The 21352-nt window shown below is 46.7% G+C and overlaps 2 protein-coding genes across 6 annotated transcripts in view; one reads left to right on the top strand and one right to left on the bottom strand.

Moving 5' to 3' along the window:
- Xpa (XPA, DNA damage recognition and repair factor) overlaps positions 1-18200 on the top strand; it is a 24331-nt gene extending 6131 nt beyond the window's left edge. The window contains exons 3-7 of one of the 4 annotated variants that reach the window (XR_003836400.1): positions 5119-5224; positions 6216-6381; positions 7483-7600; positions 10265-10457; positions 15264-15346. Coding sequence is in view for 3 of the 4 variants with exons in the window: in XM_021159567.1 (XP_021015226.1) it covers positions 5119-5224; positions 6216-6381; positions 7483-7600; positions 15264-15412 (539 nt within the window). In the remaining variant the exon portion in view is untranslated. Of the gene's footprint in view, positions 1-5118; positions 5225-6215; positions 6389-7482; positions 7601-10264; positions 10458-15263; positions 15459-17890 lie in introns of those variants that run through there. The other 3 variants (XM_021159568.2, XM_021159567.1, XM_021159569.2) reach the window with 3 other exon arrangements.
- An 85-nt stretch (positions 18201-18285) lies between these two features.
- The window catches only part of Ncbp1 (nuclear cap binding protein subunit 1), a 34103-nt gene continuing 31036 nt past the window's right edge, over positions 18286-21352 (bottom strand). For both annotated transcript variants that reach the window (XM_021159564.2, XM_021159566.2), the window contains 3 exons: positions 20638-20766; positions 20127-20240; positions 18286-18784 (listed from right to left, as the gene is read on the bottom strand). In XM_021159564.2, the coding sequence (XP_021015223.1) occupies positions 18671-18784; positions 20127-20240; positions 20638-20766 (357 nt within the window). In that variant the 3' untranslated portion in view covers positions 18286-18670. The remainder of the gene's footprint in view (positions 18785-20126; positions 20241-20637; positions 20767-21352) is intronic.

Here is a 21352-nt window from a genome sequence, read left to right as displayed (position 1 = left end):
TCTAGTGTGAGCAGGAGGATGGAGAAGGGGATCTCTAGTGTGAGCAGGAGGATGGAGAAGGGGATCTCTAGTGTGAGCAGGAGGATGGAGAAGGGCTTTTTGAATAACGATGTGATATAGCCATCTAATGGCACTTTGTGGTCAGTTTCCCTTCATCCTAGCACATATTTTGAAGATCTCAACAGCCTTGCTCTAAAGTACCTTGTTCTCTCTTTTATAGCTCTGCCCTGTTTTATGCAGATCCATTTCTTTTAAGAGCTTGGAGATTAGTGGCGTTAAGGAAGGCAGTGCCCGAAGTGTGTTTCCCACTGTGGCAGTCCTGAGCCAGGCTGGGCAGTAACAGTCATACAGTCGTCCTAAGGACTTCCTGGGGGGTAGCGGGGGCTTACACTTGCCCGGGGACCATTAGAGGATTAAAGGTTCTTAGCTATTTAAGAGAAGCCAGCTTCACCTTGCCAGGGGTAGTTCTGTGTGGGGTGCTGGGGGGGGGGTACAGGGCTCAGTGATTGTCCCTTAAGAAGTCTATAATCCAGGAGGTGACACAGTAAGCAGAGGCTCTTGTTCTGGTGACATGTTGGAATGAAAGAAGAGTAATGTCCTCATCTGAGTGAGTTTTGTGTTGACTCTCCTAACATTGCCTTGTTCTCTGTATTGCTTTAACTGCTTAATGTGTTGAGGGCCTCTCTCTGTAAAGAGACCCCTCCGCCACAGTCCGGGGCCAGTCTTCTTTGTACTTTCAACAAGACCGTAATTGGCTGATGTCCATGTTCTAATTGTCTTGGAGCCTGCGTTTATATTACTTTACTTAGAGGAGACTTTGCAGACAGGATTAAAGTTAAAGACCTTGAAATGGGGAGATTGCCATCATCTCGGGGACCCCAGTGTGATCAGGGCTTCCTGGGGAGCTGGGCCTGCAGAGGAAGCCAGTGAAGGCATGTAGAAAACTGTTCCTGGTCCTGAAGGTGGGAGTTGAGGGAGGAGTGTGGGCAGCCTCTAGGAATTTGAAAAGTCCCCTGGAATGAACACAGCCCTGCAGACTGCTTGGATTTGACATACTGGGTCTCACTGGCGAGATAACAGATGTAAGGCCAGCATCACTTACTGGTTACCTGATACGGCCACTGACAAATGAATCTTAAACCAGACTATGATAAAAGGGGTCTCAGAGGCTCAGACAAGTTTACTCCAAACAGACTTTTTATACCTTTATCAGAAATATAGCGGTAGTTGCCAGGATCAATATGATGGTATTTTCCAGGATCAATATGATGGTATTTTCCAGGATCAATATGACGGTAGTTTCCAGGATACAGTGATGTTTGTAAGCTATACAGGATGTGATGGCTATTCCCAGTTGTCAGCTTGACTATATCCAGAATGAATTATAATCCAGAAATGGAGGGCACACCTGTGATCCAGATCTTGAGGCTAGAAGACACAGGCTTTTGATCTGGATTTTTAAAAACATTTTTTTTTTTATTTCTGTTACTTGCATTAGTGTTGTGCCTGCATGTTTGTCTGTGTGAGAGTGTCAGATCTTGGACAGTTGTGAGTTGCCATGTCAGTGCTGAGAATTGGACTCTGGTCCTCTGAAAGAGCAGTCACTTCTCTTAGCCCCTGAGCCATCTCTTCAGCACCTGATCTGGATCTTGAGGCACAGTGGCCATGAAAAGCTTAGGCCCAGGCCAGGTGGTACACACCTTTAATCCCAGCAGACAGAGGCAAGCAGATTTCTGAGTTCCAGGTCAGCCAGAGACAGAGCAAGTTCCAAGTAAAGAATAGTTAGGTCCAGGTGTGGTGGTCACACCTTTAATCTGGGCCACACCTTCTGCTGGAGGCCCACATAAGATAATGGAAGAAGGAAGACTTCTTTCTTCTTCGCCTGCTTGCATTTACTTGCCAGCACATCTGTTGGATCCTACTTCTTCAGGATTCCAGCTTATAAAGAAAGCCAGGCAAAACACCCAGCCTCGTGGACTCTGAGCAGAGGCTAGATTGTTGGACTTCCCATTCACAGCTGCCCATTGTTAGGTTAGTTGGACTGTAAGTCATTCCAAGAATATATAGAGACATTCCATAAGTTCTGTGACTCTAGAGAACCCTGACCAATACAAGGACACACAAGATTAATGTCTAAGGCCACTTGTCCTATCAACCTTCCCTGTTCGGTTGACTTCCGGGGAACACAGAGAATCACAACGTGTTGTGAATGTTTCACGGCCTGAGGGAGTGCCTCGGTTTCTCAGGAACCGAAAGGCACACAGTGACCCATGAGCCATGGATTCTAACCTAAAAAAACCAGTGACTCCATGACTGCCTGCAGACAGACTCATGCTGTAGGCCAGTACACAGGAATTCCTTATGGCAGTGTAAGTGAAGCAGTGTTGTTCATGGCCGGGTTCAGAAGGACTTAGTGAATTACTAACTCTCTCCTGCTTAATTACTCTGGTGGTTTGAATAGGCTTGACTCCCATAGACTCATGTGTTTGAATGTGTGGCCTACAGGGAGTGGCACTATTTGGAGGTGTGACCTTATTGGAGGAAGTAAGCCACTGTGGGGACAGACTTTGAGGTTTCCTATGGTCCAGTTCTGCCCACTGTGGAAACCCAGTCTCTCCCTGGCTTCCTGCAGAATCCAGTCCCCTTCTGCTGCCTTGGGATCAAAATGTAGAACCCCCAGCTCCTTCTCCAGCACCTTGTCTGCCTGGATGCTGACATCCTTCCCACCATGATGATAAGGGACTGAACCTCTGAAACTATAAGCCAGCCCCAAGTACATGTTCTCCTTTGTAAGAGCTGCCTTGGATATGGTGTCTCTTCACAGCAATGAAACCTTAAGACAGAAGGTGGTACCAGGGACTGGGGTGTTGCTGTGATAGGCTCGATCATGCTTTTGTTTGGAGGAACTTGGTGCTTAGGGTGATTTGAACTGTGGGGGCCTGGCTCAAGAGGTTTCAGAGGAGAGGAATCTAGTATGTTGCCTGGAGATCATTCTTGAGATATTTTGATAAGAATGTGGCTGCTTTTTACCCTTGTACGAAGTATCTGCCTACGGCTAAAGTGAAGAGATTTAGATTAATCGAATTGACAACAAAATCTCAAAATAGCCTAGCATAGGCTCTACCCTGTGGGTCACTCGTATAAAGAGCATTTTGATGTAACGTAAGCTGAGAAAGGAAAAATACAAAATATATGTTTCAAGGAGTAAGGGGCACCAGGAATGGAGGTAAATCCTGTGTCCAGGGAGATAAGACATTAAAGATATTAAATAGAACTGAGGAAGTAGTGACCGTTCATCTTGTGAGAAGGATGTTCCCCAAGAAACATTGTCACCTATTCTAAATTTACAATGTATTTGCAGTTGTATGAGGGAGAGTTATATCATGTTAGCTCTCATTATGACCTGGTTATTGTCTTCATTTGGACATAAAGAGATATGGTTGTGTGTCCAGTTGACAAGGGGTGGATTTGTGATGGCTGTTCTCCATTGTCAGCTTGTCTATATGTGGAATGCGCTACACTCCAGAAATGGAGGGCACACCTGATTCAGGTCTTGAGGCAGGAAGACAGTATGCCTTTGATCTGGATCTTGAGGCAGGATGACACAGGCCTTTGATCTGGATCTTGAGGCATAGTGGCAGTGCTTATAAAGATCTCGTGGTAAGGAATAAAGAGAAGCTTAGGTCCAGGCGTGGTGGTACGTACCAGCCTTTAATCCCAGCACTCAGGAGACAGAGGTTCAAGATCAATCTATAGAGCAAGTTCCAGGTCAGCCAAGCTAAGGCAGTGAAGGAAACCATGGAAAACAGAAAGCTGGTGAAGATGCAGCGAGGGGGCCATGTTCCAGCCCCAACAAGAAGCAGAACTCGGCAGCTTCAGCCACTTGGTTCTGGCTTTAGAATAAGGATGGAATTTACCTCAGACTAAGCAGAGTCACTGAGGGCAGGTGTGTGGCAAGGGGTGTCCCTGCAGGAAGGCTCAGAAAGGCCATTGTATAATGTGGCCAAGGTCGTACCTTGTGCTGGCAGCCAGATTTGGTCATGAATAAGAGTCACCAGGTGGTACTGGTTTTGAAGACATGAAGGGGTCATGGAGAGCAGCTGAGGCTTGGCTCTGTGAGAGGCCTGGGGAGGCCATTGGTGAAAGTGCAGTGCAGTTGCCACAGAAGACAGCAGCGTTTTGGAGTGCCACAGAATGACCACCACAAGCAGCAGCTACAGAAGCTGTGTTCCAGAAGCTGTGAAGGTGAAAGCTGGATGGCCTTGGAGACCCCAGGAGGTTAGAGATGTCAGAGTTACGGAATAGCTGCCAAGGAAAGCTGCTGACAGGGAGTGGAACCAGCCGGAGAGAGAGAGAGAGAGAGAGAGAGAGACAGACACAGAGAGACTTTGGATCAAGATGCAGCACCATGTTTGCCTGGACACTGCCATGCTTCCTGCCATGATGATAATGGAGTAAACTTTATTGCTGGACTACCTTAACCTTCCAGCAATTTATTTATGAATGCTTAGGCCTTCTAGCTTAGGCTTCTTCCCAGCTAGCTCATAGAACCTAATTAACTTGTTTATTCTAGTCAGTGTCCTGCCACATGGCCTGGCATGTGGGGTTGTGGAGAAGACTTTTTAAGAAGCACTGAGACAAGCTGGGCGTGGTGGCACATGCCTTTAATCCCAGCACTCGGGAGGCAGAGGCAGGCGGATTTCTGAGTTCGAGGCCAGCCTGGTCTACAAAGAGAAACCGTGTCTCAAAAAACCACCACCAACAACAAAAAAAAAAACCCAAAGAAGCACTGAGACAGGTGATGCTTCATAAAAATAACAATACCACAGTCCAGGTATTCAGAGCTCTGTTGGTATAGAAATCGACATTTGAATAAACAAAGACAACCTTTACATAGTGTGCAAGAAGATTATCCCAGCAACCTCTGCAGCTGCGAGCCAGCCCCAGTTAGATGTTGTCCTTTGTAAGAGTTGCCTTGGTCGTGGTGTCTGTTCACAGTAGTAAAACCCCAAAGACCTTTTTCCTCTTAGAAAATTGTTTTCCATAAACCTAAGATTAATCAGTTTCTCCCCCCAATAAGCATTTGTGTCAGAATAAAGACCTCCCTTCCTCTTGCAGGGCCCGTCATGGAGTTTGATTACACCATCTGTGAAGAATGCGGGAAAGAGTTCATGGACTCGTACCTTATGAACCACTTTGATCTGCCAACATGTGACAGCTGCAGGTGCTTGCCTTAAACTGCTGTTTGCTTTTGTGGTGCTGGAGACTGAGGCGGTCGTCTAGGTAACCCAGCCACTGAGCTACGGTCTCAGCCCACACTGAGCTGCCTCACTGCCTCCGCAGTCTCCTGTCTCTGCCTCCCAATGGAGATTTCTGGGTTCCTGCCCTGCACCTTCCCAAGCTTGTACCTCTTGACTCTTCTCTCCAGGGAATTTCGGTTAAAATGTTAAAGTGGTTTTTAGTTCCATTTCAAATACGCCTTTACCACAGCTGCAGGTCCCCAGTTGCCCCTGACTACCTCCTCGCACGCTTTCCCTCACTTGCTGCCGGCGTGTGTGCCATTCCCCGTCTGCTCCTGGGACAGAACTTCATTAAACAAGGCCCTATTTTATCCACTAAATCATGGCTGTCTTCTTATCACCTTGAACAGTGCCTGACATCGAGGTGACAAATGAAGGAAAAGAAATAACCAGTTCACAGCCTTCTGTAAACTTTGGTGTTGCTTCAGGTTCTCACGGTCTCTGTTTTTACCATGTTTTTGAGCCACCAGAACCCAGCTGTGTTTAGGAAATGGGACCTTGAGATATTTATTTTTTTGCCCATCATTCTGGATCAGGGTCTGTGTACCCCAGGCTGGGCTTGAACTTGCAGTCGGTTCTCTCTCTTTAGCCTCTCAAGTCCTGGGACGATGGCATGGGCCGCTACTTCTGGTGACCTTGTAACTGATTTGTATTTTCTTTCTCCGTGAGCCCCTTTTTCATTGTGTCTTCCCTACTCTTATTTCAAGTTCTTTCTGAAATAAGAGGGACTTTAAGAAGATTCTTAATTGTGATGTGACTTGAGTCTGAATTTATGACTTTGAACATGAGAACCAAAGGCAGAGAAGTCTGTGTGCATCTTTGGGTGTGCAGGCCTTGTGGGTACTGGGCTGTCTGAAACCTCAGCTTAACTGAACATTATATAACATGTATATAATGTTCTTAATCTCTTTCCAGAGATGCGGATGATAAACACAAGCTTATAACCAAGACAGAAGCCAAGCAAGAGTACCTTCTGAAGGACTGTGATCTGGAGAAAAGAGAGCCAGCGCTCAGGTTCCTTGTGAAGAAGAACCCACGCCACTCACAGTGGGGCGATATGAAGCTCTACCTAAAGCTACAGGTGTCTAGTAAGCTGGAGGCTGGGATGTCTGACTGGAGGTGAACTTCCGGCATAGTCGGCTGGTTGTCACTCACGCTGGCTTTGCTCACACATTAAAGAGGATCCTTGTCTTGTTTACGTGTCTATCCATGCACAGCTGATGACTGCTCAGAGCATCATCTGGCCTTTGCTGTGGCAACTCCGGCATAAGTGCACTGCTCGTGGATGCTGCAGGGAGTATAACTGCACTCTGAAAGGTTTAGAAAAGCTCAGACCTCACCTGGCTCTCGGTCTTCTTTTACCAAACAACAAGAAGAAAGGGGGTGGGCATTTCCGTTCCTTCACAGATGCCTGTACTCTGACAGTTAGGGATATAAGCTGGAATGCTGGAGTGTTCCAGTAACTGGTGCAGCTCAGGGCAGATCTCGGCCCCTGCTGTGAGCAGGTTACTCTGTGCTGCGGCAGAGACCCTCTGACCTTGTGCTCTGGCACCTGGGCCTACTGCTTAGAGACACGTGTCCTCCCGTATCTGCTCCAGAACGGCTTGGCTATGACAGTGTTTGCACCATTATATGAAAATGTGTAGAGACACTGCTTTAGAGCTGTTTGTACAGAAATGTGCTAGAAGTCTCCTCACTACACATAAATCAAGCCACATTGAGAAACATACACTGGATTTCATTAAATATGATTATTGATTCAGAAGCTCACATTCATCTTCAGTGCCATTCAAAATAAGTAAAACACAGTGCTAATGAAAGCAGCCCAGGGTTTCTTCTCCCTTAGCACTTTGTGCTTTGTTTCAGCTTCCCGTACCCGGTTCAGGTGGCACAGACAGGGAAATGCCAGGGCACAGACTCTGCTGGCATTGCCTGTCTCTCTCTTGACCTCATGATTGGATTTTACATGTTCTTTCTTGTTGAGTCTTTTCTTCATTTTTGTTTTCTGTACTTATATTTCAACTCCTTCTGGAAAAAGTGGGACCTAAAGGGGATCCTTCAACTGTTACATTCCATGGTTTTGCTCCTGATGTGACTTAATGACATCTGTGAGCTCGACAGTTAGGACTTCCTACTGTACCTCTCTGAACCCCAGCTGACTGGGCTCTTTCCTGTGTTGTAGGTGGTAAAGCGGGCTCTTGAAGTGTGGGGTAGCCAGGAAGCTCTGGAAGATGCAAAGGAAGTGAGGCAGGAAAACCGAGAAAAAATGAAGCAGAAGAAGTTTGATAAAAAAGTAAAAGGTAAGTGGCCGGATTTCCTGTTACGGAGATCACAGAGCACAGTCTCTGTAGGTAAGGAGAGGGGCTTGAACGCTGGCCTCCGTGCTTTGGTGTATGAGGCTTGGGTCAACCCTCACAGTACCTCATTAATAAAGGCCATCGTTTTCATGTGAGTCATTTTTGTACAGCAGTGGTGTCTGGCGGGGTAGGGACGGTGGGATTAGGCATCACTCAGATCCTGAGTGGCTGCGGTGTTTAAGATAACAGTAACATAAAACAAGACTCCCAATAACCACCTCTCATTGCTTGAAACAAAACCATGAACTATGTAGTCATTGGATTTAGTAGCTAGAAGGAACAATGGGTATCAGTCCGAATGTCTTTATTTTAATATGACTAATAAACCCAGAAAGATGAGTGGTGTTCCATTGTTGGTCTGTTGTCCTGTTCTCTTCCTGAGTCTTCATATGTATTATACATATGCACAGCCAGTCCTCTGTGAATCTGTCTCCATGCAGCCCTCCACTCCCTGGTGGTTCTGTCTCTGCATACGTTGTCCACGTGTGTATCTATGTGTGAATGTTTCCATAAGTCTGTCCATCCATGCACACACCTAGTCTTGCCATATGCCAAGCACTGTGCTTAACCAAGGTGCTGGATTGAGTGTCGGGAAGGAAGCTTGAGACACTAACCCAGTGTGCTGGGAATGGAGCGACACCAGGGATGAGCACAGAGTGTGGCGGGAGCACTCGGGGCTGTAAACAAAATCCCCAAAGAGGAGTCATCAGGAAGTAACCAGCACACTCCTTTCATGTGGCAGCTGTGTGAGTCCCTGTGTGGTGCCGTGTGACTAGGTAATATGTGCCCTGAATGTAGCTTGGGTTATACTTTACTCGATCCATTTCAAATTAGTATTCTAGCCATATTAATTTTTCTTATGATTTTAAAATTTAGAAGAGATTTTGTGGTTGAATGGGGCAGCCCACAAGCTTAAACACAAAGAAAGTGGGGGCGGTGCTGTACATGTTTGTAGTCCTAGTACTCAGGAAGCTGAGGCAGGAGGATTGTGAGTTGGAGGCCGGCATGGGCTGTAGAATGAGTCCTTGGCTCAAAACATAAAACCAAAAACCCCACAACAAAACCTGCCTCCCAAACCTAACTACACAGTTATAGCAAAAAGCCAGGCACTCAACTAACTAAACAACCAAGTCCTTTCCCCTGTGCAGACTCTTACACATTCTAAACCAAAAATGGTAGCGATGTTGGACACAGACGTGCATCAAGACAATCTCAGTGAGACCCCTTTGCACAAGCGACCTAGTTCCTGAGCAGGTAGGAAGCCCACGTGGAAGGCTTAGCTGAGGTTTCCCTCAGGAGACTACTATAGAAGAGTATGTTGTTAACGTTGTCCAAGCCAGCCACAGCTGTGTCCCAGCATTCAGATGCCAGCAAAGACCCACTGACAAGAGTTCTCCTCTTCTAATGTTTAGCACGAGCCCCTCCCTCTAACAGCAGAGCTGCTATTACAGAATAGAGCCGTAAAAAAGCATATTAAGGAAGGAGTGTGAAAGGTGGTCTCCTGACTAGCTGTCTGCTCTGGGTGCAGGTGTACACATCTGTGTTGCGCATGTGGAAGCCAGAGGCCATAAGGCTAAGGTTAATGCCTTTGTAATCGGAACCTAAAGCTGGCCGTTGGGTGGCTGGCCTGTGAGCTCCCAGCATCCAGGATTCCTGTGTCCTGTGTGCCCCTCCCACCTCCCAGTGCTGAGGTCGAAGCCAGCTGAGCAACATACTGCTTTGTTTGGTGTTCCCCCTGCCCCCTCTTTTTTGGTCGGGGGAGGGATTCAGACTTGGCTCCTCATCCTGGCACTTCTGCCCTCTGAGCTGGTTTTCTTAGGTCATGGTAGTGCAAGCCATCTCAGGAGCGCAGGTCCAGGGTTTTAACTACTACTAGAAATCAACTGGACCCTTTCCTCAGATAATTGCTGGTGTAGATGATGAAATATGGACAAAAGAGCAAGCATTAACTAGAAATTAGTATTGTAAAGTGGGGAGGAACGCTATCTGTAACTTCCTTAGACACCAGTTCTGTGGTCGGGTCAACATGTCATATAATTCCTGTATTTGTTTAGAAAAACATTATGAGATACACTTATTTTCTTGCCTTTTTAATATGACTCTATTAAGATTTGTACAAATTTTCTACAATTTTCAAAATACGAACTGAGTTGGCGTTTTTACTTTTTGATCACTGTATTAGACAAGCTTCATGGATTTTCCTTATTCCAGAGTCCCAGTGACACGGAGGCCTTTTTGAAGATTGATGTCTTTTGAGTTCATTTCTTGTTTGAGTGAAACATGCTTTTCAAGAAAATGTTTGATCTGGGCAGTGGTGGCGCATGCCTGTAATCCCAGCACTTGGGAGGCAGAGGCAGGCGGATTTCTGAGTTTGAGGCCAGCCTGGTCTACAGAGTGAGTTCCAGGACAGCCAGGGCTACACAGAGAAATCCTGTCTCAAAAAAAAAAAGAAAAGAAAAGAAAAGAAAAGAAAGAAAATGTTAGAGGCGGCTGCGCGAGTGAGTGCCTGCCGTTACCTGCTGCTGAGCCCGTGAGTCGGGTGCTGGTGTGCAGAAGTCAGTGTGCCGCCAACTTTAACTGTGGTTCTTGTTGATTCGTTCACTCTAGCACTTGGTGGATCTGTTCCTGTCCTGACTAGGCCACAGAGGGCTGAGTGGAGTAGACTGTAGAGTAGAAACGAGGAGCTCAGAACAGAGAGGAGACAAAGCAAGTCTAAAGGCTTTTTAGTTGGAAAGAATTGGAACATGGTTCCTCTTGATGCACAGCGAAGCTGACCTAAAGCTTTCTTCTTTATGGGAAGGTAAGCAGTTACATTCACCTGCTCTCAACAGTTTTGTATATTTTTTATTTTTATGGTAGTCGTTGTAATGTGGAGGTTGCTACAGAGAAAGGTGTGAACACTGCAAAGTACACCCAGACAAGGTCCCACATCTCCGAGCTGGAGGGTAACTGTGTTCCCAAGGGCGCACCACCCAGCAGCGGGCAAGAGCCCGACCTGGTGCCCTACACAGGAGTTTTGGTCTGCAGGCTTTTTTGCCTCACGGTGGGAATGTGGGTGTTTCTTGCATGTTACATGCGCTTAGTACTAGAGGTTTTCCTCCTAAAAGCTAGTCAGTGGGCTTCGTTAGTATGACTGTCCCCCCCTCTGCAAGGGGCAGGAAGGGCATCATCCCATTTTGAGGTCCCTTGTGAATTTGTGGACACTGCCCTGTCCCTTGGATATGCATGTGACACTGAGGACCTTCTCTGAGCAACCTGAGGTGTGTAAGTCCAGCCTGTTAGTTTATGGAGCATGAGCTGAGATCAAAACTTCGTGTTGTCTTTCTTTGTAATCTATTTCCTCCAGGGAACGGGCCCCTCCTGCTTTTCCATCCAGCACGTAGAGGTGTTGGGTCTCCTCACGTAGCTCTGTAGTAGGTCTCCCTCAGAAGCAGCAGCAGCACTGGGTTCCTTCCTTTGACTGCAGACTGTCTCTTTTGCAATGTGTAGTCTAAAAACAAGCTCTGAAGTGGTATTGAGTTTTCACTGCAACAAGCATTTTTGGGAAATCTTTCTGGGTGAACATTGTAAGCAGTCCCTGAGGCTCTCAGTAGCAAGACTGGCTACTCATTTCCAGGAGGTGTAGTCTACTGCCAACAAGACTAGGAGGCAGCAAGAGGGCAAGCCACTCACCACTTTGTTGTCCAGCCTCTCTTAGGCTCCAGTTTTGTGCAGCACACGCACCCCAGTTCCTTGCTCCAGGTCTGCTAGACCTGGCCCACTTTTGCATACTCTTAACAGTTTTACTCAGACCCCACAGAAGACAGTTGATTGCTACTCTCCTGAGTGTTGTGGAACCAACAAACCTTTGAAAGATTGGGGGCTAGGGGGTGGGCAGTGAAATGGCTCAGTGAGTAAATGTGCTTGCTGCCAATCCTAATTCCCTGAGTTTCCCCAGAAGAACCCACTGGTGGAAGGAGAGAGCTTACTCCTGCTAAGATGTCCTGACTTCAATACATGTGCACCATTGTGATCCGCATGCACACACATGTATACCCCCCCCACACACACACACACTCCTGTATATACACACTCCCCCCTACCCAAGTGTTGGCCATCTCTAACCTTTCACACTTGCATGCACTTTATTAAGCCCTGAGTTATTTACAAACACTGTGATTCCTTCAAATCTGTGTGCCTGAGAACTTTTCTCTGTAACTAAAAGCTGATCATAATTGAGACTCTTAAAAGGTGACTATGAAAGCCCGGCGTGGTGGCGCACGCCTTTAATCCCAGCACTCGGGAGGCAGAGGCGAGTGGATTTCTGAGTTCGAGACCAGCCTGGTCTACAAAGTGAGTTCCAGGACAGCCAGGGCTACACAGAGAAACCCTGTCTTGAAAAACCAAAAAAAAAAAAAAAAAAGGGATTATGAAAATGTTTCTCATGTGTTGTTCCTGAGTCTCCCCTCATCCCATCCGCTGGGGTATCACCTTTAATGTTGCCCCTCAGCTCTTCTCTTTTGCTCTTGGACTGCTCAGCATCTTGTTTCTGCTCCGTGAGACTCAGGCTGATTGCTTGTGGGAAAAATACTTCTTAGGAGATAAAGGACACACATGAGAGCTGCTGCCCATCCTTGAGGGAGCTGACAGTCTCCACTGAAGTCCTTCCTTTCTGTACCTAACACACACAACACTGGCTGTTTTACTCAGTGGTTCTAGTATACGCAGACGTCTTAGCTGAGAGCTGTTTGTGGCATATAAATAGGGGATGTTTGTGTTGAAACAGCTTTTCTTTGGGCTTTACTCTTGTTTTCTCAGGACAAGGTTCATGTAGTCTAGGATTTGTAACAGTCTTCTTGATCCTGCCCCCTAAAGTGCTAGAATTATAGATGTCCATCTCTATGCCTGTTTTATTTTTAAATTGGAATTATATAGCTGGAACATGTTATATAGACCAGGCTGACCTCCAACCCACAGGGATCTACCTGCCTGTCAGGTGCTGAGACTAAAGGCGTGGGCTCTCATGCCCGGCCTTTGCTTTGGTCATGGAGTGCAAGCTCCTTCTGGAACTCTTCATTGGATGCGCACACTCCCAGGCTCGGCCAGTGGGCGGTGGAGTCTCCTTTGGGCTGGTTCATGTCTTTTCCTAACGCCCCTTTTATTTGGAAAGAATTTCAGAGTTGTGAGAAATTGCTGAGATGAAAGGAGCACACACATGCCTTCCCCAGACTGAGCTCCTGCAACCATTTGCACCATGTGTGGGCGCTCACTGAAGCCGTAACCACTGCTCTTACGTGCTGTTTCCCAAGTGTTCACCAGTGTGACATTGGCAGATGTAGTATTCAGGGGATTTTAGTCTAAGCTGCTGTCTGTGTTCTGCTTCTGCGTCCTGAACCTGTTAGTGTTCCCTTCTAGAATGGACGTGGTGTGTGCTCCCTCCTGTTTTAGGCATTAAGTCTTCCTTCCTAAATGGCTTCTTCTCATCACCCTGCCTTTCATGCTGTGGGCAGTGTGTTTGGAAGTAAAGCTTTCACCCAGGGCTTCTGTGGCTTTTCTGCTGATGGGGTGCGGGCTAAGCATCTCAGGCAGGTGGCCCCTGGTCCAGGGTCTCACAACTGGAGGTGCACAGTGCCCATCTGCTTTCACTGAGAGTAATTTGGTTTTTATCCAGTAAGCCAAAGAAAACAGACTACAAATAACCACCCCTCCCAGCCTGGCTCAGCAGCTGTGCACGGGCGGCTTTGCTGGGACCAGCACTCCTGTGATAGGATGGAGCAGCTTTCAGCCCCGGGACTCACTCCATCAGCAGCCAGTGTTCTACAGCATTGTTAGTGGTGTGGACTCCCAGAGTTGTGTGTTCATGTGTCTTTATTTTGGAGCTCAGATCGTCTCAGATTCTGTCTAGTGGGATCTTGTCATAGGCTGCTGCTTATGCCATTGACAAACTGAACATTTCTAGAACAAGCATGTCTGTCTGTCTGTCTTCAGCGTAAAACGTCTGAGCACATACTGATTCATCTAGTTTTAATCCTCTACACTTCAGGGCTGATATACAGGGAGGGACCTTTAGACCTTGCTGCTCAGTGGGGAGTGATGCATTTCCCACCTCTTCCTGCCCGGTGGCCCCATTCCTGTGCATGTCTGCTCTATTCCTGTCCTTAGGCTTTGGATTGCTTGCTTGGAAAAGGAGACAAGGGCAAGGAAAACCCAAACCAATCACCATAGCAGGTTAAACATCTCTAATCTAAAATTCCAGAGTGCTCCAAAATCTGAAATATTGCCAACATAATGCCATAAGGAAACTATGCAATAAGCTGTAGCCCAAGCACTAGACATATATAAGGTACAGCAAGCCATGTTCTGTGTGTACAAATACTTCAAAATCTATAAACATCCATAAAATCTGGCAGAGATGGTAGCTTAGTATGATTTGCTGCAGCCGAATTTTGAGAGGGTTTCACAGTAGGGAAGTCAAGGAGACCCCTGCTGCCCCCTGACTCCCTCTGGTAACACAGACAGAACTCTGTATATACTTCAGAAATCTGGGCTCTTTCTGAGCTGAAACAACCAAGACGAGAGCTTGGATTGGCAGACCTTCCTAGTAGATGGCACAGACACTGAGCCATATAAACCTAAGAGTGGTGAAAAGGGCCATGTGGCCCAGTGGTGAAGAATGCCACCCAGGGTCGGATTGATTCCTGGGGACCTAGGCTAGACTAGACCTTTTCCTATTGGCTGACTGGCCTTGGGTCGCCCATCTGCATCTGAAGTGCTTAGCCCACTGTCCAGTCTATTGACTGTCCTGACCTCCTTTAACCCATGATATGTTATATCTGGAAACTGATTCAAGACGAGCTTTGACATTAATTATAGCAAGGAAAATGAGGAACCCTGAAGTTATTGGTTGTGGGGCAGCTGACTTGAGTGCTAGGAACCAATCCCATGTCCTCAGGAAGAGCTCCTAACCACTGAGCCATCTGTCTCTCCAGCTCCTGCAATTTTTACTTTTTAAAAACAGTTGTTAGAATGAGAATGTAGCTCAGGTGATAAGAGTGCTTGCCTGCCACGTTCAAGGCCAGGGCTTCATCCCCAGCACCCCACAAAACAGATGCAGTACTGCATGCCTGCAGTCTCAGTACTCAAGAGTTGGGAGTGGAGGTAAGAACTTAGGCTCAGTGACCAGCACGGGACTTTCAACACAACAAGCTAAACCAATGCTGTCCTCTCACTAAGCAGATGTAAGATCACTGCAATCAGCATGATGCAAAGGGTTCTTGGCTTCCTGGATTCCTCATAGGCAGAACTTGTCTGACATGCTCCTGACTGAAAACTTTTGGATCTGGGCCACTCCCATTTCTTACTTCCCTCAGGTGGCTTTGCTGCTCTGGCATCCTGCTTTCTGTCAGATGCTCCAAACACACCCCATTCTGTTGTTTTGTTACTACACTTCTAATCCATATAGCAACTTCATACTTAATAATGTAATAAGCAATCTGCAGAGTGAGCAGGCTGGCCAAGTGTGCGTAACCAGTGGTTGGAACAAAAGGAAACCATTATATACAGATACCAATGGACGCCTCATTGGACTTATTCTGTATAAGGCTGAAAAGCTCTCTTCTCCCCTTAGAATTGCGGCGAGCAATAAGAAGCAGTGTATGGAAAAGAGAGACAACCACTCACCAACATGAATATGGACCAGAGGAAAACTTAGAAGATGACATGTACCGCAAGACTTGTACCTTGTGTGGCCACGAACTGACATATGAAAAAATGTGACTTTTAAAAAAAAATTATATTCAAATAAAGGCCCTGTTCAAAGTTCCACAATGCAGTCTTCACAGAAACGACACTTACATAGCAATGCTTTGGAATGGCTGTGTTTCAGGTCTGCCCGAGGGCACAGTGTTGGGTCTGTGGGAGCCCAGTGGTAGCAAGACTGAAAATGACAGGTCATTTCATATACTAACTAAAAGAAAAAAACCTAAGGTGGTAGATATGCTTTAAAAAGGTACACAGGCACAACTGCACATACATGTACACAGGGAAGTAACAGTGAAAGCGACAGGAACAGTTTCTCCACGGGAACAAGGGATGTGGGGGAATCCTGGGTTGGCACAGAAGGAAAGCTTGCAGGGAAAGGTTGATGGAGTGAACAGGTCTGATGTGTACTGCTGTGAAGTCTTCAGGCAATGGCAAGAACAAGATGCTACTACACAAACAAGCACCCAGTCACAGCGGGAGCCAAGAATGGACTCGAGTCTGCCCAAGGCCCCGTTCTTCGGGGCCTTCACACAGCAATTTGGAAATGCTGTATTAAAAGGGAAAAATGACTACTTTCAAAAGCATTCATTTATCATTTAAGTGGTCTATCTGCTTTACAAATTCTCATCAAATGCAGGGAGGGTAACAGCTTGCTTCCATGCTTACTTAACACCTCTGAGGTAGGTAGGATGTTACAGTTGCCAGTCTTCCTTCCCTACAGACATTTGCCTCAGTCTTCTTTACTCTTTCCAAAAGTATTACCAAAGAGTCCATGAGTAGCAGCTGTTTGAAGCAACTATTATACATGAACAAAGGATCAAGAGCTGGGCACTCAGGAGGCAGAGGCAGGCGGATCTCCTGAGTTCGAGGCCAGCCTGGTTTACAGAATTCCAGGAGAGCCAGGGCCACACAAAGAAACCGTGGTGGGTAAGGGTGGAACCGAGAGAAAGAAAAGAGTTATCTACAAGTTTTTGTAGAATGCAGCTCAAGTAGAACTAACTAGCTGAGGTCAAAAAGCAGACCAATGCCCTAAAGCGTGTTGCTTTAGCACGAGGACAGGAGCCGTTCCTAACTAGCCCATGCTGTGTTTAGGCAGCGGCAAGGAGGCACCCGTGACTCTGACAAACACGCAGGTTGAGATGCAGTGGTCATTTTCACCCCTCAGATGCACTAACTGGGAAGCGTGTGAGGCTCACTTTTCCTATCAGCTGCTGTACACTGCACCTGGAGAAAGGCCAAACTCAAAACAAGTCAATCCCAGATAACATGGGCCTTCATGACTAACTGATCTTTAGAAACACTCGGCAGAGATGGTCTGTGTTTTACATGTGCCATGCTAACTCGAAGAGCTCAGTAAAAGTTGATCCTGAATGGGCAGCCAGCCCTCCTTATAGAGAGAAGGGGTTCAGGCCGCTGCTGGACAGTTCACTCCTGAGGTTCATGGCTCTAAGTTCCTCCCTGTAGACTTCAGATAGGTTTTCCTGGGGCCTGCGTCTGTCTGTGAAGTGAGCGCACTCACCTGTCAGAACTCCGTTAGAAAGATTTACTAAGGTCCAACAGGGTGGCAGCCAGCAGTTAGTGAGCTCTTCCTGTCAAGGCCAACACAGGAGATGTGTTTTGCTGTGTGCTTCTGTTCGCTAGCTGACTTTAGGTTAATCCTGGTATCCAGCTATCAGGCTAGCAAGGCACATTCCACCTTTTGCTTTTAGGCATGATATAGTCCTCACGGAAGCAACGCATGTCTACTTTGACAAAAGCCTGCTAAGGAGCGTTAGCATGACTTCACAGACCTCGTGAGGCACACAGCGTGCCACCTGTCTAAGGGAGCCCCACAGAAGGGAGCAGCTGCTTCCTGATTCTGCATCTTGTCTTCTGTAGGATACAATCCTCTCTTCTGTTTTCCCAGATGGCTGACCAGGATAGAGCAGGGGCACATTAACGAACAGTTTCTGGAAGTCTCCACTACACAAGAGGAGCAAAAGAAAGGAAGAAAAGTACAAACTCCTAGCATGCAGATCAAGGATAACCAACCTCTACTGTGCCTCAGCAAAGGCTACAGTTACCAGTGCCTTCAGTTAGAGCATGAACTATGTTAAATGGAAAGGAGACACAGGGTAAAGAAATAGGATATTTACCTAAGGATCAGATTTTGTCTTCCTGAAGTATCTCCCATCTGACCCTGAGCTACTGAATTTAAATGATTAAGTGATACTCCTACTTTAAATGTTTTTAAAAAGCCTAGGAATTCTCATTATTAAGAAATTATATTCTATGGCCATTGAAATGTATGGTAACTAAATACCCACATATACAAACAAATAATCACAATGTATACTTCTAGAGTATAACATGTACAAGAAGATAGCAAATGCACAAAATTACTACCAGTAATTGTATCATTATTAGTGGATGTTTTTGAGGTTTAATGAGAAGTTTAAAAATCCTAGCAATCCGGAATGCCAGATAACCGCTTCTGCATTATTTACACAACAGGCGTTGTGCTTCAGCCTCAACAGACTCCAGGACCAAGGAGACAAGCCCCAAGCCACACTGAATTCCAAGTCCACGTCAGCTCGGTCGGTGACACTACAGGATCTTGGACAAATCCTTCTTGGAGGTGCAGGGCCTGACCAATGCTTTCAGCAATGGCTGACACACCTGCAGTCATCTGAGAGGTAGAAAAACTGGTGCCTTTTTATACTTTGAGATCGCAGTTTAAAGTAACTTTCAAGATTTCCGCGTGGATTTATATTTAGACAAAGTTGGGGATTGGTACTAATAATCCTTTAGCCTAACAAGTGATATCATAGAATACCACTTAAGGAAAGTGTTTGCAAAAGACAGCTTCAGTAAGAAGAGACTAAGATGATAAACCATGACTCCCAGAGTTTAAAAATCATAACTTCAGTTTATTCCAGCCATGTTCCCAGGAGCAGAGAAAAGTTGGCTCCCTGGGGATAGCCCCTCGGTTGTATCTACTATTTTGCAAGCCCGACCTTGCATTTCATACACCTCAAATCTGTTGTTTTGTGTCCTAAGGAGAAAAAGTATCAAATTTATCACAGGAAAGTTGTGCTCACAGATGTACAACTCTACGGTCACCATGACATCGCTGTTATCAAGCCACACTTGCCCTGCAGGGCAACGAAGGGTCACGTCATACTCCTCACTCTCCTCCCATTCCCATCAGGAAGTGAAAGGCTACTAAACATTCAAACCATCAAAAATAAGACAAGGTATTTCAAGATAATAAAAAGGGAAGAAACGCGAGTGTTAGGCCTGCAGAGCACAGAATTGCTGGAACACAGCCAGGATGTGAGGGTCTAACTCGGCCGTGAAGAGCAGGTTCTCCAGGGTCACCATGTACTGCTGGATGGTCTGGTGATGCTGCGGACACAGAAGAGGCCTCAGTCAGAAAGCAAACATAAGCAACCTTGCAGAACGTGCCCCTCACAGACCACCCATGCCGACACATTTCCTGAGAAGGCTCAGCATTGTAACACTGCAGGGCAAAGAGTGGAGAGACACACAATAATGTAATCCCAAACCCAGCTCTTAAAGCCTTGATGCAGGGGCCAGCTACTGGCCACAGCTACACTACTGACAGCTGCAGAGCATGTCAGAGCGTGTCCGCAAAGTCAGGACATGACATTTTCAAGACCAGCTTGTCTAGGGAGCCAACGCGTCAAAAAGTGGGAACCTTTTCTCTGCAGACTAAAACACACTAAGAAATTTCTATAGGACTAGGGGCTCTCAGTTACCTCTTAAATGAGCTAATCTGGGAGATTTGGAGGCTTACAGAATTGAACTTTAAGGATAATTACTTCTGTATTAATCACTTTTCTGAAACGAAGGTGAACTTAAAGAGCTAAAGAGGAAAAATGAACATCAGTCCCTGCGCATCAGTAAATCTAGCAGAAAGCAGTTTGTTTACCTTGTTCCTGTGGGCACACTTTACCACGGGAACGTAGATTTTAAAATAATAAGTCTAATTACTGGTAAGTTAGCGGGCTTTTGTTCCCTCACTACACTTCTGTGCAGGGCTCCCTAGTATTCCTATATACTCAGCCCAGGGTGTGAGCGCCACAAAGCACTGTGGGTAAGTATTCTGAAGAGCAGCAGTGGCAGCAAATGCACAGGAACTAAGGTAAGAGGCCTACAAGAGCTTCGTAACCTCCATAACTTTATCAGCACTGTTTTTTCCCAAATATTTATATAATTAGTACACTGTAGCTGTCTTCAGACACACCAGGGGAGCGCACCAGATTCCATTACAGATGGTTGTGAGCCACCATGTGGTTGCTGGGAGTTGAACTCAGGACCTCTGGAAGAGCAGTCAGTACTCTTAACTACTGAGCCATCTCTCCAGCCCAGGACCAATTTTTTTTTTTTTTTTTTTTTTTTAAAAACAACAGTGGTAAGAAGCCAGGCAGTGGTGGCCCACCCTTTAATCCCAGCACTTGGGAGACAGAGGCAGGCAGAATTCTGAGTTTGAGGCCAGCCTGGTCTACAAAGTGAGTTCTAGGACAGCCAGGGCTACACAGAGAAACCCTGTCTCAAAAAACCAAAAACCAACAAACCAAACAAATAAACAAAAAACCAGTGGTAAGAGTCACAATCTGTGGTCTCCAGCATGACAGACTAGTATTTTTACCACTGACTTTTTAAACTGGAAAGCCTGTGTGACAGAGAAGTGGTGCCAACTATCTGTTCCAGGCCCCTCACAAACCTGTAGGAAGATCTGCTGCAGCCTCTCTATGCAGTTCTTATACCACGGGGTCAATATACTGGTCCCATCCGTTTCACATCGTACCAAGTGCTCGGTCAAGATCATGATGAAACGCTGGACAGGATGTACAAGTTGAAGAAGAATTAGGGAGGAATGCTAACTTCTCAACAAAGCCAAACCAAGAGTTCTCAAAGGTCTTGCTGCTCCACTGGACTGTGGTGTGCACTCCTGACTTTCAGGACTCCCCCAAAACTGTCAACTTAGCAAGGGAGAGATTTAACGTTAAGTCCCGTAGCCTCTTGTAGAAATGTGTCCTGGCCTCTGTTAGTGTCAGTCTCCATAGGGACCATGCACAGGGAAGAAAGCAGCCGCCTGAGTCACCACCATAAGGCCTACAGGAGACAGATGCTGAGATGGAGAGCAAACAGCTCAGACTCTGTGGCCTCAGGCTGTGACACGTTGTCGAATGGCAGCGTGGCAAACTAACAGCCGGGAGCCCTTTGCATCTCACCTGGAAGATGACAAGGAAGAGGTTCTTCTGCTCGCTCTGAGCAGCCTCCACCTTCTCCTGCAGCCTTTCTATTTGCTCCTCCAGGGCACCGTCCTTCCTGTCACTGCTTCTGTCGTCGTCATCACTGCGCTGCAAAACAACAAGCCAGTGTGTGTCGTCTACCACAGAAGGGGCATGGTTAAAACCATCAGCCCCAGGTTCTGCTCCGTGGCCCAGGCTGGCCTGCCTCCAGCTCCCTCTAGCTGGTTTTGGGGAGGATGGATGGGTGGTGCACTAGGGAGGGACTTTATCACTGAGCCATGCCCTAGGCTTGGGGAGGATTTTGTACTAAAGGGCTTTTATTCCTGGAGTGAGAGCTCTGGGGAAACGTGGTGGTGTAAATGCTGTAGGGGGTGAGGCCTACCAGGTGTCACTACCATGGCCAGCTCAGGCATTAAACTCACCTTTCCCCTGGGTGGATATGTTCCACCCATAAGCAAGAACACTAACTACTGTACATGTGGGGATCCGCCAGCTCTTGGCTTCCCCCTAAACAGTCTATTACCATGGGAATAATCTGTTAGGTCGGGACAGAGACTAACTTGTCCCACCTCTCCTCAGCCTCTACAACTGTGTCTCTTCTCCTCTGTGCCAGACTTAGAGATACACAAGTTTCTTCTAGGAAGCCACTTAGAGGTGGTAAACTAGGGAACAGTTTGTGGTCAACATCAGTGCC

The sequence above is a fragment of the Mus caroli genome, chromosome 4 (genome assembly GCF_900094665.2).
Source record: "Mus caroli chromosome 4, CAROLI_EIJ_v1.1, whole genome shotgun sequence".
NCBI lineage: Eukaryota > Metazoa > Chordata > Mammalia > Rodentia > Muridae > Mus > Mus caroli.
Note: the sequence above shows the minus strand (reverse complement) of the source record. Positions and strands in the feature narration are given on the sequence as shown.